At 40.4% G+C, this 18,179-nt stretch overlaps 1 protein-coding gene across 1 annotated transcript in view; it reads right to left on the bottom strand.

Moving 5' to 3' along the window:
* prdm5 (PR domain containing 5) overlaps positions 1-18,179 on the bottom strand; it is a 43,486-nt gene that overhangs the window by 6,388 nt on the left and 18,919 nt on the right. Inside the window, exons 13-14 of the mRNA XM_005732345.1 lie at positions 17,010-17,103; positions 6,486-6,571 (exon numbers count right to left, since the gene is read on the bottom strand). Of these exons, the coding sequence (XP_005732402.1) occupies positions 6,486-6,571; positions 17,010-17,103 (180 nt within the window). The remainder of the gene's footprint in view (positions 1-6,485; positions 6,572-17,009; positions 17,104-18,179) is intronic.

Here is an 18,179-nt window from a genome sequence, read left to right as displayed (position 1 = left end):
GCTTTAAGTATGCAACAGTTTGTGTGAATGTGACAGAATGAAAGCGACGATAATGCTGTGTGTGTGTGTGTGTGTGTGTGTGTGTGTGTGTGTGTGTGTGTGTGTGTGTGTGTGTGGGCGAGAGATGGCCGTCTCAAGGAAACAAACTCTGTCTTGATCAGTGTGATGCAAATTTCCACTTAAACCTGCAGCCATAACAAGTTCACTTCTTTTTCCATCAGGGGAGGAGGGTTCTTCTATGAAAGACTGAAAAGGTCAGTGTTCAAAGGTCCCGAAACACATGGATGGACTTAGGTGATGTGGTGTACCCAGAATGCATCACTACGACCCCGGTAACATCGAACATCTGTACCTGGTGGCCTTCACTGTTCAGCAGCTGTTCCCCCTTTGACATCTGACCTGGCCATTCTTCTGGATCTGACCACTCTCCAAAAATGTGCACATCTATACATGCAAGGATGGAGTCTCGTTTAATTACTCCGACAGAGCACATCTTCTCGTATGACATTTGAAAAGCTGGTATTTGTAAAGCAGCATGCCAACGGCACGTTGTTGTACTCTATTAGGCTTCAGGCTCTAACCAGATATCAACAAACAGCCCATTGTAGGTTTGAATGGTTTTCAGACATGCTAGCAGCACGGCTCCAGGCTGTGTCAGTCTGCCAGTCTGTCTGCTTGGTTGTTTTTTTCCTCTCCTTTGATCGAGAACGGAATATCTTAACAAATACTGGATGGAGTGCCGTGTTCTTTTGTGCAAACATGCGCTGTCCTTTTTTGTCTAGAACCACAACAAGATTGTATTATTGTGGTTCACAGTGAAATCCCAAAAACAAGAAATCTCACCCAGGTCTTTATGATATTATGGCTTTAATCAATATTAGTCGGTCCAAAAAATTTGCAAAGGTGCAGTGTCAGCTTTGAGATAATATGCAAAAACTGACTTGATTAAGATGTTGCCCAGAAAACAAGGAGAAACTGAATGTATTCAACATCGTTCATTTTGTGGTTTAACTTAAAATTGTTTTAATTATAAAGGTGGTGACATTATCAAAATGACAAGCATAGCTCTAGCTTTTTCTTGATCTCTACTAGAGTAGCTTTGCATGATTAATTATTAAAGTTATTCTTTATTTATCTTTTGAATGGAAGATGAATCCGAAAGATAAATAATTCAGAACCAGGACACGCTGGAGAAATTATATCTCTTAGCTGGCTTGAGAGTGCCTGAGTGTAGCTCCTGGATGAGCTGGAGGAGATGTCCAAGGAGAGATAGGTTGAGACCGGCACTGTTAGTGGATGGATGAATGCGTGTATGAATGAATGACTAATTGAGCTTGATGCACCCACTCAGGTCATCCGCTATCTTAAACAAACAGTTTTAACTCAACTCCATTTAATTTTATACATTTTTAATTCTATCTATTTTTTTAATGTACTGTATTTTTCAGACCATAAGGCACACCGGATTATAAAGCGTACTGTTGATGAACGTCTGTCTGTTTTCATACACCAAACTTAAGTCAAACTTTACTCAACCCATTCTTCTTGCTTCCTCCACTTCCGTACCATTGATTCATTAATGTTGAATTCTCTCGCAGCTGCTCTATTCCCATGTTCTTGCAGTATATTAATGACTAACCTTGTATTGTGTATGGATGATCTCAGTTGTTGTCCTGACTGAAGTTTGGTCCGTTTACAGCATACTCCACGAGGCTCCTGACTACGGTAGCTGTAATGCTCCGACAACCCATCAAGTGGTGCGGCTTCATAGCTTACCAAAGTCGTACTAAAACATTTTTGGACAGATTTTTGAGTGTTGTGTACCACATAAAATCGGCAACCAGAATTCATACATAAGGCTCACCGGATTATAAAGCGCAATGTCGATTTTTGAGAAAATGAAAGGATTTTAAGTGCGCCTTACAGTGCGGAAAATACGGTATAGAACGCCTAATCACAACAGCAGTTGCTTCGAGGCACTTTATATTAAAAGATAATAATATGAGATTATATTATAACTATAATGTTAGTTCCATTATTATTTAATATGTATTTATTTTTAAGTAATAATAAATTAATTAGAGCTATCCTTTTTCCTTTAACATCATACAGAGCCAGAAAAAGCCGTCTAAAACCGAGAGCTTGTCTCACATTAATTAACTGTACATTTACAGACCTCGCTTTTTGAAACTTGGCCATGTTTAGTATGAGCATCCACACTGGCACAATACATATTAACAGAAACTAAAGAAAGGCATAATAGCTCACCTCTGAGACTCACGCATGAATCAGGTAAAGCTTTTGCCTTTTGGGAAAAAGTGAAAGGGGCTAATTTCATGAGTAAACCTTAGTGTGACACATTAGTCTTATTAAACTTACATATAAAGCATTAGCATTTAGAAAATAGGAAACTGGGGAATTGGAAATTCTATTCCATATGGCTGAAAGATGACTGGCTAGTGTTTCTGTAACCACAGAACAAACAGCCATATCAGTTTTCATTGAAGATCAAAATTGTTTTAAAAATCCTTTAACTTCCAAAATATCGTCATCAGACGTGTTCCATTTTGGTTTGCAGATGATGTGGTTTGCGGTATAAACACAAATCACACAATCTCCAGTCACATCCATCTCACATCATCTGTACATTAACAGTGAGCTGCAGCTCTTTCAGCCAAATGACATTAATTTTTCTCAACAGTGACTTCATCTGCCTCTGCTGTGTGTAACTGTTCAGCCCATTTCTCCGAGCGCTGTGAGCGAAGGCAGATCTGGGACGCTGGGAACAAAACATCAGTCAGTTTAATCAGCTGCACGCTACAAAATCATACCTGCATGTTCTTACGGAGTCACAGCAACCTGGGCAGGTTACCTTCATTATCGGCACAGTGTAACAGAGCGATGTGCTCTGGACAGCATTAAAGAAGAACAAATCTTTGAAATTAACTATGCTGACAGGCTTCGATTGTCACAGTCAGAGTTGTATAAACTGATGATGGAAGTCTATGATGAAACGCATATTAGGTCTCATTCGTCAAAAGTGACACTAACGCACACATCCAGATGGTTACAAAGAGCGCATGGAAAGTGTCGCTTTGGCAGAGAACTTTAGTGGGTTGAGAAATGACGCAGGAAAATGAGCCGTGTCCCAGCACAGGAAATGACCTCATGACATTTAGAGGGAAGCCTACCTTTTCTTTTCTCCATCCCAAACATGGCCTCATTTTGCAATTACATGTTCACACCATAAAACAAATGCTTGTTATGAATTTTCTACATCCTCAAACAGCTGTGTCTGTTTATAATGAAGTAAAAAAAAAAATCTCTGAATGTGTTCAAAGCAAAGTGCAAGCATTATTTTTCCAATTCTCTCCCCTGTCTTCACTACACCACTGCTGCCTTTTTATCCATAGGCCTTACTGGACAAATTATGAAACTGGTGGTTATTGCCTTATAATTAAATTTACTGGGAAAGTCACATATGTTAGACACGGAGTTCTCACACTATCTTGCATTAGGCAAGGTGTGTGAGAGTTAATTCATTCTTCATGCAAACGCTGCACTTTACACAGTGGTACACAAAAGAAAAACCCAAAGTGTGCGCTCAAGGTAACCGTGGAACAGAGCCGGCATCCCATTCACTCTTTCTGTGTCTGCACCTATTCACTGTCTTATCATCCTTTATCTAATCTGTCTGAATTATGCATGGCAGGTCAAATGTCTATTAAGCAGACATCACATATGCTGATCTATTTACATTTTGAGGTCAAAAAGAATAGTACCAGCCACCTGGTTGGCTTGTTAATAATATCAGTGAACCTAAAAAAAACCTCACAGACAGACAAGCAAAAATTATGTCTTCTGGAGAATGGCAAACCACTGACAGAGGTGTAATTATGCGTTAACTGGCAGCAGACAATGGCCTGACAAAGGCTATGTTCACACTGCAGGCGAAAGCGCATCAAATCCGATTTTTTTGACCCTATGCGACCCATATCCGATCATGGTATGACAATGTGAACGGCACAAATCCGATATTTTTAAATCCGATCTGGTACTGAATCCGATACATATCCGATGTTTTAGAAAGCGACCGCTGTTTCAATGGTTATGTCGCATTAAATCTGTCTTTTACGTCACTGACACAAGACAGACGCTAATTATCAGCGCCGGAGAGGACATCGCAAACGCTTCCTGGCCATCCAGTGTAGATGTTAGTGAAACTGTTTGGAAGACAACGTGAACATTTTATTTGTACTGTATAATCTGCAGATTCTGACAGAAATCACCAACTATCCTTTGAAGCACCGCTCTTCTCTAAAACAGCAATAAGGATAATTATTAGGTTATTTACATTATTATGTAAATAACAAAATAACTTAAAGCAAAAATTGGGAAACGTAAAGTCCAAAGTCTTTATATTAAGGGCTATCTGTTAAATAATACTGTTTGCTCTGGGTCTAAACAGAGCGCGTTGTGAGTGACGTCTTCTTTTGCGCATGCGGGCCGCTTTGAGCGTTCACACTAGAGCGCGTTTGCTGTCGCATTTTATTTGTAGTGTGAACAAGCAGACAAAAAAAATCGGATTTGATCAAAAAATCGGAATTGAGCATTAAGACCTGCAGTGTGAACGTAGCCAAAATCTAGCAAAGAAAGAATGTTAAGGTGTCTGATGGCCGGATGTGGAGCCACACAACTCTGAAGTTGGGCAAAAGATTTGCTCTGGGATGCAGCACTAAAATATACAGCAAGTGCTAACTAGGCCAACCAAGTGCAGCTTTTTCATGGAAATTTTTCTCTGGCCAACTTTGAGACAAACGACCACTGTTTCAAAACTACAGTGGAACCCCGACTTACAAAATTAATTCGTTCCCGAGGGTCTTTTGTAAGTCGAAGCACCCATCGCTCCTTTTGAGTGAACGATAGGCTATAGGCTAATTGCTAACTGCAACAACAATACGTCGTTCAAGTGGAACAGCGAAGCGCAAGTACGAAAGCCAAGGGGTTGTCACATGATTCGGAAGGCATTCTGGTCATTCTGGGCTCAGCCAATCAGAGCCAGCGGATTTCGTTACGAAGGCATTTTGCCATAACACGGGCAGAAATATTGCTGTTAAGTGCCTTGAACTTGAATTTTTCATTAAATGGGGTATTCGTAAGTCAGGGTTCCACTGTTTCACTAAATATAGACGGTATAGAAGTTAGGCATAGAGATGGTGGCTTCTCAGAATTAACATTCGGTTGCTGCCATGTTGGTTTTATTTTGTTTTGGACTTAAGTTACCTTATAGGCTAGAATGCTAATTTATCATTTACCGCTAACTAACTTGGTTAGCAAGCTGCATTCATCAACTATGCAGGTACAACTCACACGCACACATATCAACTACTTGATAACAGGCTGATAAAACTGCACAATCTAGGGTGACCAGATCCTACAAACTAAAATGTTCGTCAAACCCTGTTTGTGTGGGACAAAGTTGGACACGTCAACAAGGCTGAAAGAGTCTGAAATGTTCATATCTAACCTAAAAAAACCAATAAATTGTCCATTTTACCAGACAGTCCAAATATATTATTGCTGCTTTTCTGTTTAATAACACTTTTGGGTTTCAGTTTGAAAGTATCCATAGACTGACACACCTTTTTTGAGCCATATCTAAGAATTTTATCCAATTATGACACACATATGCCGAGTCTCCTCACACAGTGCTTTCCCTTGTGTAAAACTGAAAAATAACTTGTTGTTTCCATGATATTCAACAAAATCTGCACAGCTTTTTTGGTTATTTGGACATTTCCTTGGTGGCCTTAGACAGACTAACTTTCTGACTATAATAAAAGTACTGGCAGTCTGTAGTACCCCTCAGCCTCCGAGTAGATGCACCTATAGTATAAACTTCCAAATTCAAGGTCACTTCCTTCTCGAGATGCTGCATTCACAAGATTTTGAGGAGACTTTGTATCTGACCTTAAAGTTGAGTTCATTGAGATTCAAACATGTCTAACATTTTTAGCTGATACACCTAAGGTATCAATTTAAAACTTCTATGTTGTTTTTTGCCCAACAGGGTGACACTGAGGGGTAAAAAGCTTTCCCTTTATAGGTAAAAGCCAGACTTTAGAAAAGTGCATGTGCTATAGAATGTCCCACATTTGAGAAAATTGGGGGGATTGTCTCAAAATGTGGGATGGGACACTAGGAATAAAGATGTGTGATCCTATAAAGAAGGACATCTTTTGTTTGTGCCAGCCATAAATTAGTCATAAAAATACTACAAAAGGCAAAACAATACACGCAAACAAGGTAAAGGTCTGGAAACCGCTCTTTGGGCATCGCCATAATTCATCCACAACAGTCAGCTTTTGTCTGTGACAGCCAAGAGTATAACAGCTTCATTTCGTGTACAATGGTTAGTATTAACGAACAATACAAAACTAGGAAAGACAGGAAAGAAAAATTCAGTAAGAAATGGAAAAACTTACACGAGTGTGTGTGCGGATGTGCATCTTCAGGCCATCGTTCTTGCTAAATGCTTTGTCACAGTAAGGACACTGATATGGGCGCTCACCTAGGAAAGGAACACCATAATACATCATATATGTATATGAATTTGATATGGCATCACAGAGGAGTAAACAGTTTTTGAAACTCGTACGTATATCAGTAAGGCATCACTTGTAAAGAACCCCACAAAGAAAATATGAAAGAACACGTATGCTGCTCACTTTAAGGCTAGCGCTAGCAGCACAGAGGTCGGGAGATACAGGTACCATCAGTGCAAGAACTAGTGCAGTTAGTTCTTGCACATGCAAATAAATGGCATGAAAGTAACTACTTTGTGTACAGCCTTTAATTGGGACCATCAAACATGTGACTAATCTGGCCCAGTGGATGGCTTTGGAAACTGTGAAAACTACAGTGGAGCCATCAGATATCGACAGGTTCATTTGCCTAACTTGTGATTGATTTTAGCTGACAGGAGTAGAGTAGCACCAGGTGTTGTCTTCTCATGCTGTAGCTCATGTGCGTCTAGGTTAAATATGCTGTTTATTTGAAGCTCTTCTGCATACCTTGATTGTAACATGTGGTTATTTCAGTTTCAGTTGCTGTTGCCTGGCTATTAGCTAAAAGCAGTCTAACCATTCTTCCTCTGACCTCTGACATCAAGAAGGCATTTTCACCCAGAGATTGAGTCTTTTTTTAGACTATTCTCTGTAAACACTAAAGATGATTTACGGTAAAATTCGTAGTAGATCAGCAGATTCTGAAATACTCAGACACCAAACAGCCATGTCATGTTTAACCTCCTAAGACCCCAACTCTTACATGGCATGCATTTTTAAATTCTCTTTGCTATTTGGGCTGTTTGGGACCTGATGAATGTAAAAACAAAGAATTTCCAGATTTTTTTTTTTACCTGATTTTTGTCTCTGAGAAAAATGAGATCCACATAAGAGGACATTCATTTGAAATTTCAATAGAACAGTGGCAGTAAAATGTCCTCGTAAGTGGATATCAGGCCGTTGTAGAGCAAAATTTAGTATTTTGGTCTAGACATCCCAAAATGTGATGTCCACATTTGTCAATGCCAGGTCCTAGGAGGTTAAAATCATTTAAATCACTTTTCCCCATTCTGACCATTTCTCGACGCTGGGTTTGATGTCTAAAACTACCCCTGCTTATTCATATATATTCTGCTGCCTTTGTCCTATTCAGTAAACTGTGTTTTTGTCCTGCCCCAATACAAATTTGACCTGGTTACTGGTGAAGAACTTCTCATTCATTGTGATGCACACTGTCTTTCCACTGCAGAGCTAAAGCTTGTGTTGGCTCGCTATCTTAGCTTCAACTGGCCAACCGTTTAGGAGCACATCACAAGCAATGTGGCTTCTCTTGGTTGGATCAAAAACATTCAAGCCAACCTCCTGCAGATCCTATCTGAGCACACATCGCTGATGACAAAGAGAAAGTGACAAGCTGTCAGTCAAATGGTTCACTGACACATGGATCTGTTTACCTTGCACTGATCGACGGGCCAGATAAGAGTCACAGAATGGATTTCTAATCTATAGAAGGGATATGAGGTAACCTATAGGACTGTGCTGAAATTAAAGATTCTGACAGGATAATACAGTACAAAAACTGACAAAAAATGCAGGTTCCATTATTGCCTAATTGAATTCATACTCTGCAAACTAAACATTAAATTCACCCCTATGTCTAGAAAACAGATACATCAGGATATCACAGTGATCAGGATTTTTTTTCTCCATGTGAAACTTGGCTGAATTTATATATATATATATATATTTCTGCCCGCAAGTGCTCACAGTACTATTTAATGAAACGCTATCGAAAACAGATACCTAAAGCTACACATTTGTTGTTCGTTTCTTCACTACAAGCATCTAATTTCCTATCAGCTTCACAGTAATCTCTCTTTAGTGAATAATTGTCGAACAGGCAAGCAAGGAATTTTATTGATGGGGGAGATGTTTTACCCCTTTAAGTAATAAGGTTAATTAGCCGTGTTTCCGTGGGATTCAAAATGCAGAGATGCTTATTAAATCAGAAAATCCATCTCGGGACTAGACGAGTAATATTATCCTACCGCTATAAACAGGACTGTGTTGGGGTGATTTTGTGCTTCTGTTTCTAGCATTAGGTCCATCTCTGTTTCAACAATGAAAGCTTGGGCAAGGTATGGCAATTTTTTTAATATTATTTTCTAAAGACTAAGTTACAAAAACAGAAGGTCGACGGCTTTATTCTTACCACATCCTACAAAGCCTGCATCTTTCAACATTAAAGCTACAGCAGCTGTCATGTGCAAAACATACAAATTGGGCTCTAAACACACCATAACCCCACCCACCCATCCGCAAGACAGCTTTAAAGAGGCATGAGGAAGAGCGCTCTAGTAATACAACGTGTAACCTCAGGTTGGTGTGCAAAGGATTTACGTGACATATGTGAACTGATTACACGTACTGAAACATGTGCACGAGGGCAACTCGGCATTCTGTCCCAAAATCCCCTTCTGAGCAATTTCAGCCTCTAGGAGGCCTTTTGTTGACAAACAGGAAAATCTGAATCCCAGATGTGTTTTCAGACAAACCCTATGTCTTATGTAGCATGCGTGGTATCAGGTTAAGGCCCAGCGCTAGCCTTGGGGAGTCCTGGGGAAGGCATTAGTGTGCTAATAGCACCAGAGCACAGAGTGCTAGTGTACTCTGCAGCTTGGATCACATCCCTCCCAGGAGCTGGCTATTGTCAGCAAATATACAGCACAGACAGCCACACCCTGCTAACACTGAGCGTTGCTACAAGTGCATACCAATTCACCTACTTAACCTATACATTGTTTGGTTCTGAACATGTGTGTTTCATCAAGAAACTACAAACAGATTAATTGATGGTATCCAATATTTTAAAAAGAGGTCAGTAATAAATATGGTCTCTTCAAACACCCTACTCAAAATCAGTTCTGTTCAACAGTCAAGGCTTTTCCAGGGTTTCAGTCTGATTGGACTAAAACAAGAACCCCTCAATCTCTTAGCGGAACAGGAAATAAACAAATGCTACTTGGAAACCAAAGCAGTAACTTTGGAACATTGGTCTCTATTATTCAGCGTCTGTTCTGCCGAGTGTTACTGTAACTAGAAACCCTCCACTTATTCTCCAGATTGAGCCAGATTGTTTGGGGATTATGAGGGGTGGCTGCAGCACTGAGCCAGGGCTTTATGTGTGTGGAGATGGTAACTGATTTAGCATGTGCTGAAACAGTACACCATCTCTTTGACCCTGGGTGTCTCCCCCAGCCCCCTGCTGTGGCCCTCACACTCCTTGTCTGCTAATCGATCCGTTTGGCACCCCTCGTGCGTTGTATATGTGTGCGCATACGGCCGTGTATCTGGTTAGCAGATGGTCGGCTTTGTCGTTTTGCCTGCCGCACGGCGTTCGTGTTATGGAGAATGCTTTGTAGCTTCGGGGCTCCAGTCTGAAAGACATTAGCGCTGTCCATCAGAAATTAATTCCTGGCTTCCTCCAGTTTGGGGGAGACAGTGGCCCTCCGCTGTCCTTCTCTCCGCTCTGTGCCACATGCCGACAGGGGCCAGGGAGGTAACGTGATATCAGTGTGTTAAAGATGATAAGAGATTGCCTTTGATGAGCCATAGGAACGTCCAACAACTTTTACACTTGACCTTTCCATTATAGCAAAGGGCTCAGAAGTTTTCACCACTTCCTCAAACAATTCGCTCAAAGTACCATACCAAGGTACCTCTATCGAGACGAGTCCGTGCCCGAGCCTCGCCACACATGGTGCAGATCTGATCCAGACGTACCTCAAAACCAAGCCCTCAATCCAAATTAACCATCTCAACACCCATGCAACAGTGACGTACTATTCATCATCGAGACAAACAATAATTCACTACATGGTGATTTTGCTTTACAAGATTGTAACCATGACCACAGTCAAGACAAACAAAGTCATCTGTACGTAAATAGGTTCAGTGATTCCAGAGTTCTGCCAGATGTCAGTTCAGGGGCAGCTGTTCTGGCGTGAGACCGCTACAAGCTGAAACGTGTAGCTTTAAAAACATCAAAATATGGGCTGCATATAATTACTATAAAAAATGATACCATGATCAAGACAATTAGTAACCTCCAAGCTGTGCCAGCAGTATGGATAGTATAAGTTAAAACATTATAGTATTACTATGTGTATTGCTTCTAATATAATTTGTGGTCTCGCTGAGAAACTTATTTGTACAAAGAACAGAGCCTTTCTTATCTTGTGCCAGGGGGTAATCTCTATTACAGCAACCCAGTGTTTTAAAAAAGCACATTGAATATTCGTTTTCTGGCACGGCCATCTGTGTAATTATACAAATGTTACAAAACTCAGGTGGCAATGATTTACCAACGTTATACAGAGCACACAACTGCAGCGCACGCCTCTGAGTAAATGCTAGCATTTACTGTCCCTTGCTCTACATCTGTGGAAACCATATACAGAGAGCTGTATTTACATTATCTACTGTATACAACCTGTTAATATTAGAATGCAGGGTTTGGCACTAATGATTATCTGGTGGTCTGCATGGCTGAGATCTCAGGCTTTTCAAATTGTCGGCGTGGCAGGGTTCATCAAGCTGTTAAACATGATGACATTAACAGGTTATTTGTATGTAAATGTGCTTAATGAAAAGAGTAATCTCCATAAGCAGATACACGCCTGTGAATACAAAGTATCTATTTGTAGCCTGTAGTGTGAGTTCTACTGACCAATCACGATTAAGTTGCATGGAGACACACAATATGTGCGGTGAGCAAAAGAGGGACTGTGATTGTCAAAATGTAACCGCACACTGATTGGTTATTATCTGGCAATGATTTAAATATAACAATACAGCAACATTTATAACAACAGGTCATACAGGAAGCTTTGACCACTGATATCAAAAACCTAAAAGTTGTCCCCAGAGACTAAGTTAGCAGACTAGATTACTGGCTCTCAGATTGTGGAAATAGATATAAGTCATACAGTAGAAAAGCTACAGTAAGCTGAAAAAATGTAATGGTTATTGATGTTTTGCCACTTAAGCCTTAATTAATATCTATTATCAGCATGAGGGGCTAAAGTCAAGCTTCTGTTTAGCGAATCATTTTCATATTTTTAATGTGGATTATTAAAACATACACAAATGCATATAACCAGACGGTGCGCACACAAAGCCTGGCAGTGATTTAATCTATTTAGATCTAATTTATCCAACCAGATGACACAAATTAAAGCTAAAACTACAAAGATGAAGACAGCTATGGTGGTTTGATGCTTTTCTTAGTTCTCTGAACCGAGCTGCACCACAACCAGAAAACATATTTTTTTAAGAAAAGGAGCTCTAAGAAAGATCCCTCTCTTACAAATAACTTGACTATTTGTTTTCTTTAAGCCGTACAAGATGATGCTTAAATTAGAAATCTGATTAGAGTAATCTTCTCTCCAATGTCTCTCTGTGTGCTTAACCTTGTTCTGTTCCAGTACTTGATTAATCTAAGGGTATTTAGGGCTAATGTGTTCCTTTTAACCCAATCGTGCTAGGTGACACATAGTGGTGTTGATGCATCCCATCTCATTTAAACAGGACTTATTGCGCTCACTTATAGCTCCAACAACAAGAGTAGTTTTACATGATTTTCAGTTCAAATTAATCCTTATTTATCTTCTGCTGTTCCCTGGCGTGCTGCAGCCACCCTTTAAATCCTTGTTTGTGGTCACCACATTAGTTGTTGCATGTGAAAACTATAATGTCTGTAACTAAGATAAAGATCTCTGCATCAGCAGTGGTATAGGAAAAGAGAAAGATGAAACAGGAAGCAAGATTATTCCATGTTTGTTCCGAGTTTTTTTTCCTCCTCACATTCTCAGGATGTTTCCAACTATGTAATCTGGGAATCTCTAGGCACCTACACTGATAGATAATTGAAACTGCGATAAATAACAAACTGGCTGCAGCATTTGTAAGGGTGACAACGGCAACAATAAACGTTCCTAAACGCCAACCTCCCTTTAAGGCCATGTCCACACTAATACGTTTTCGTTTGAAAACATCTTTTTCTCTCTGTTTTGGTCTTCCACACTAAGACGGCGTTTTTGGTCAAGGAAAACTGAGCTTTTTGAAAAAGTGGATACATTTGAAAGCTGTTTTCGTGTTGCAGTGTGGATTGTGAAAAACGGAGGCTTTCAAAAACGATGACGCATTTTAGTCATATGATGCAGTCATGTGACCAATTCAACTAAGATGGCGGACGGCATTGTACAGCAGTTGTTTTGTTTTTTTCCCCATTTTTCTCAGCCCTATTAAAGATTGATATCAGTTTGTACATGCTCCTCATAGCTTTTCTTCAAAGAAGACGGAATGTTAATTTCAGTGTATTTGGTACGTCTCCCAGTCTATATTCTCACTCGCTTTTGCAACTTTGTACTCTTGTGTTACTCGCAGCAACAACTCCACCTCATTGTCAGTCCATTTAAAAAACGCGGTGCTTTTCCTCGACATTTTGCCGTGATGTTTCAAAGAGCCGGAACGTAAATAAACGGCAGACTGAAATGAGGCAGGTCGAATCATCTTACGTTTCATGCATCCGCGGGGAAAGTAAGTGTTTTCAGTCGTTTCAGTGTGGATGAAAAACTCTTCGGAAACGACTGAAAACGATAGTGTGGACGTGGTGCATTTTTAGACGAAAACACCTTTTTCAAATTTATCCAGATTAGTTTAGGCGTAGCCTAGGTCATCTTTCTTTGGATGGGCTACCTCTATCGCATGGCTTCTGCAAGCAGAACATCATTCTTCACTCTTAATTGGGAATGGAAACTTCTGAAATCTTGTACATATTCAAGCCAAAATCTTACGCAGAACCTTGAGCACACGGGTGCTTTTTAAAATGTACCCCAAAAATCCCACTAATTGACATCAAATAGAGCAAAACGGCAAGCATTTAGAGCACCTGAAGGCTCATGTTTTAGCTCACAGGGGATCCTTTGCACATAAGCTGACATCACTATTTAAAACTGGCCATTTTTACTGAGCACATGACAGAAAATGTGGAAAAGTCAGGCCAGCTTTAAAGCTCATGTTTTGTTGTCTTCTTTCTTCTTGTTAAATTTAATTAAAAATGTGCTTGTAATTAGTTGGTTATGTGAGTGATTATGAACTTAATTTTACAACACAATTTCCTTTATGGTCAAAAAGGAATGGTACACTGGAGACCAGTGCACGTGTCAAAAGTCTGACTGTTGGAGTGTCATTTTTAAAGGGTTAAAAATGACACTCCAATTAGTTGTTACGCAGCTCATGGGCTTACACTGCTCGTTGGCAACTTGAAATGTCCTATGATGTCAGTATAACAGCAAGTCACTGGGCTCTGTCAACATTTTCCCTTGGCACAAATAATTTTCATGACCCCACTATGGTTATTCACCACTTCATGGCACACGTGGTGGGAAAATCTGCTCTCACTGAGCTGTGATGTGGATTAGAACATATTCGCTCCATCACAGGGCCAAACAGAATAATTTAGAAAATGATAGAAACATCCATCATGACTACAGACTTCTACAGCGTCCTCATCCAGCTTTTTGACAGCTCGCATTTTATGGGTGATCTCATAAAGGGTGCTCTGTGAGAAGATGCCTGTCTTTGTGGCACTAAAACTAATTTGCCCAACATGATGTTCTAACAAAATTAAACTAAAACTAAATCCAAGTCACATATGTGCTACATCTCTTCCAAAACATTTTATGCTCTCAGGTTGATTTTCTTTCAATTTTCCCTTTAATCCATTTCACACTTTTTCTATCCTCGTTATTCGCCTGTTTCTCTCATAATGCTCCGTAGTGTTTGATGGTAAAGTGATACGGGACGGAAATCTCCAAAGAATCCTTACAAAGTCCTCTGTGTTTAGCAGGTAAATAATCAATGCTGTCTTGTTCCTGTGAAGCAGGAAAGACAAACAAGATCAAGCTTTCCCGCTTTCCATCCAGGGGAGCTGCCGATTTACAGGCATCTAACTCAGCTAGTGGCCTTCTTAGGAGATCACCCATGGAACAGAAAGCGGTAGTGGAGATCTGTACTTACACTAACAGGCTCATTTTATCTACATATTCACAGATGAGCTACATGAGCTGTGTGAAATCACTCTTCACTGTGTGAGAACAAGATGATTCTTGTTAGTGTTGTCGCTCAGGGAACGACTCACGCTGTTCACCAGAGCTTTTTTTTTTTCCCTTTTGCCCAAAAAACACAACAAATAACAACAACAACAACAAAAAACCCAGCCTATAGAATGAGGGGACAGATTTACAGCTAGTCGGGGTCAAGGGTCATCCGGCTAGATGCTTTCTTGGAGTGGTCTTTTCTCTCTTTCCTCCTTTCTTTCTTTTAGGTGTCCCCTAGGCTCCCACCCCTCCCCCAGCATTCCTCCCTTTTGTTTATTCTATATAAATACGATCAGACTGGGCTGCAGACCACACTGGTATACATTCACCCTTTCTGTTGGTTTGTCCTTCGCACATACACATGTACGCAAACACACAAACACAGCGCACGCACACACAGATACAAAGGGGGCTGTTGACAAAGCGTGGTACGCTTGTCTGTGGATGGCAATTCAAACATACATCAGGTGGACAGAAAGTCTAACAGGCTTCCACAAATATTCCTGAAATTATTTTTAATTTGAGGAGCTAACGCTACAAGGAAGATGAAGCTTTAATGGGTTTAAACATTGATTACATTAGGTAGGCTTCATAAAAAACTGCATTTACTGAGTTTAAGAGGCTTACTACAGGTAAGGCTCAAATAGACAGACAACAATAAGAGGACACGGCTGAGGAAAAAATAGCAGTGGATGAAGTTTAAGTTGGAGTGAGGAAAAGAAGATTTCCAGAGACAGACAGAAAGAAGAAGAGGGAGTGAGGCCAAGAAGTGTGTGTGTGGCCGTGCCAGGTCTCTGCACCAGTCTGTTGGTAAGGAAACGCACAGGAATGTGTAGCTTTCCAGTTTAAGGCAGTTTAATGAACATGCAGGGCTTTATTTTTGTGGTGGTGCAAAGGATAGTGCAACCAGCGCTCCAACACGTTGCCATTTTCTAACATTAAAATACACTCCATCTCACTGCTTAGATGTAACATGTGCAGAGCGAAGGTGGGAGGACAGGAGCGTTTGGATCTACAGGATCTACGGATACTACGAAGAACAAACGAGGAACGGGTCTGTTTGTGAGACAACATCTATCTCGTGTGGGTGCATTCGATATAAAGCCACAGCAAGCAGATTATAAGACATGTCATTTGTTAATTGTGCACAAAAATAACTACAAGTAGTGGTTTTATGAGAATGTATGTGCTAGACTAATTCTTGGCTGTGAACATGGATAACATAAACAAAACATGTTCAGTTGGTGAACTTTGCAGGTGCTTATTGTTGGATTTTGTTACCATGAGACGGTGCCAGGCTGTTTCTCCTTAACTCCAGGGTTTATGTATGCTCAGCTTAGCTACCCAGCTGTTGGTTGTAGCTTCATATTTAACTACAAACACGAGAGTGGTTTTGATCTTCTCATCTAACTTTGTGCTCAGAAAGTAAAACCATAAAATATGTGCATGATGTAATGCTTTTTTGCTATTTTCTGCTTTTTTTAATTACTTCACATACGAGTGACCTAGAAGATGGATTCATTTGCAGAAATCCTGACACCAAGTCATGCATGTGAAGATAATAAACAGCTACAGTGTGAACTCTGTTTTCACAATCTGACTTTAAAGCACATTTATATGATCTCCCAGGACATGCAACTCTATGGAGCAAGTTCTGCAAGGTTACATTTCCCACCTTCTTCCCAAATGGTATCACGTATGCCCAGTAATCAAAACTCTATGGACTCTCCTGCTTGCATTTGCTCCCTACCAGACTGCCTTTGTACTTTACAGGAATTTGCTTGTGGTTTCCTTCCTCTCTTGATTTTTATTCTAGTTTTTCCTTGTATTTTTCCCACAGAGTTCCCTGTTTCATCTCATTCTGCATGTGTATGACTTTCACCTGATTTCTGGATTTAACCTTTTGCCTGCTCTTCGCTTGGATTCCTTGCTATGCTAGCTGTCAACCTGCGTATGACTTCAGCCTGTTGATTAAGCATTTGAGTTCTGAACAAGCACACACTTGCCTCTGATGTCCTGCTTTAAGGCGCTCGCCTCTTCTTCCAACCAATTCAGGAATAACGTTGGTAACAAATTTCCAACCAAACACTTTAAATCAACACTAACCTTTTTAATATAATCATAAATAAAGTAAATGAAACAAAGTTCAGTGAAATGAAAGCACTGCAAATTAATCAGTTTGTACTAATCTGAACTGATATGTTACTCTGCAACTTCCAATGCAGGTGCAGCGGCTGTAAAGTCGATTTAACAAAGCACTGAACCACGGAGGGCCGCTGACCTGTATGGCTGCGGATGTGGACCCTTAGCGTGCCGTTGCTGGCGAACTTTTGCCCGCAGTATGGGCAGATCTTCTCCTTCTCCCCCGTGTGTGTCTGGCAGAGAAATGATAAAAGAGACATATGGTGGATGTTAAGGAAAAAATTTAGAAAATTCACATTTTAACATCTTTGCTACATTACAAAGTAAAATGTGATCAATGGTAATAACTGGATTTCAAAGTCAGAACATGTGTCCATAACCAAGTTATCAAAAAAGATAATTAAGGGGCTTTTTTTCATACTCGGGTCTTAGAATACATCTGTTCAACCAAACACTCTCAGATTTTAGTGCTTTTTTCATTTTGTAAAAGCAACTCCAGAACTATATGACTGTGTCCAGAATAAACAAGTTCTCATAATGCAAGTAAATGGAGATGCTCATGTTCACATGACAGTTGATTCTGCAAGCTTGCTGGATCAAAGAATTCAGACGATACACATTTGCCAGGGTCCGAAACCCAAGAGACCTTTTCTTCTCCCTCTTCTTCCTCTCCCTTCACCTCCCAGCTGTCCACCGTGGTGAGTTCCATGGACCCATAAGGGCCGCACATGCAAACAGAGAAGAAGAACATGTGGCAAGAGTGCACTAACTCCTCTACCTTTCCCCACCCTACCCCCCTCACTCCGCTCCTTGCTGAAAAGTACACTCTAAATTCTTCCTGCTGGCCTGTTGTAAATTCCCGAGAATAATCGTGAGTATGAAAGGCTCAAACTCAGAGCGACAGTTTCAACAGCAGTACAACAATGCAGGAACACCTCCTCTCTGCCCCCATCCTTTCCTCCGTCACCCCACTGTGTCCCTCTGACACCTCTGGTGTTTCGTTACAAAGGCTCCATCCACACTCAACACACACACACACACGCACACACTCAGTCTCGCACAAACAAGCACAAACAAATCCATTTATATGAACACATGCATCCCAGATGGAGCAATGTTGCATTATTTAATACAAACAGAGAAAATACAATTCATATTCTACCTTTATAAACAGACAGCCCGCAGTGACGTCTGCGATTTCACATGGGAACATCACGTCTCAAATCACAAACGTGCAATTGGCTGGGGATTTCTTTTATGACAATGATTTTTATGTCTGTATCTATTCAGAGTAACCCGGCAATTTTCA

The sequence above is a fragment of the Pundamilia nyererei genome, unplaced genomic scaffold, assembly GCF_000239375.1.
Source record: "Pundamilia nyererei isolate P.nyererei 1_Seehausen unplaced genomic scaffold, PunNye1.0 scaffold00046, whole genome shotgun sequence".
NCBI lineage: Eukaryota > Metazoa > Chordata > Actinopteri > Cichliformes > Cichlidae > Pundamilia > Pundamilia nyererei.
The sequence above is the reverse complement of the archived record's forward strand: the minus strand, read 5'-3'. Positions and strand labels throughout refer to the sequence as shown.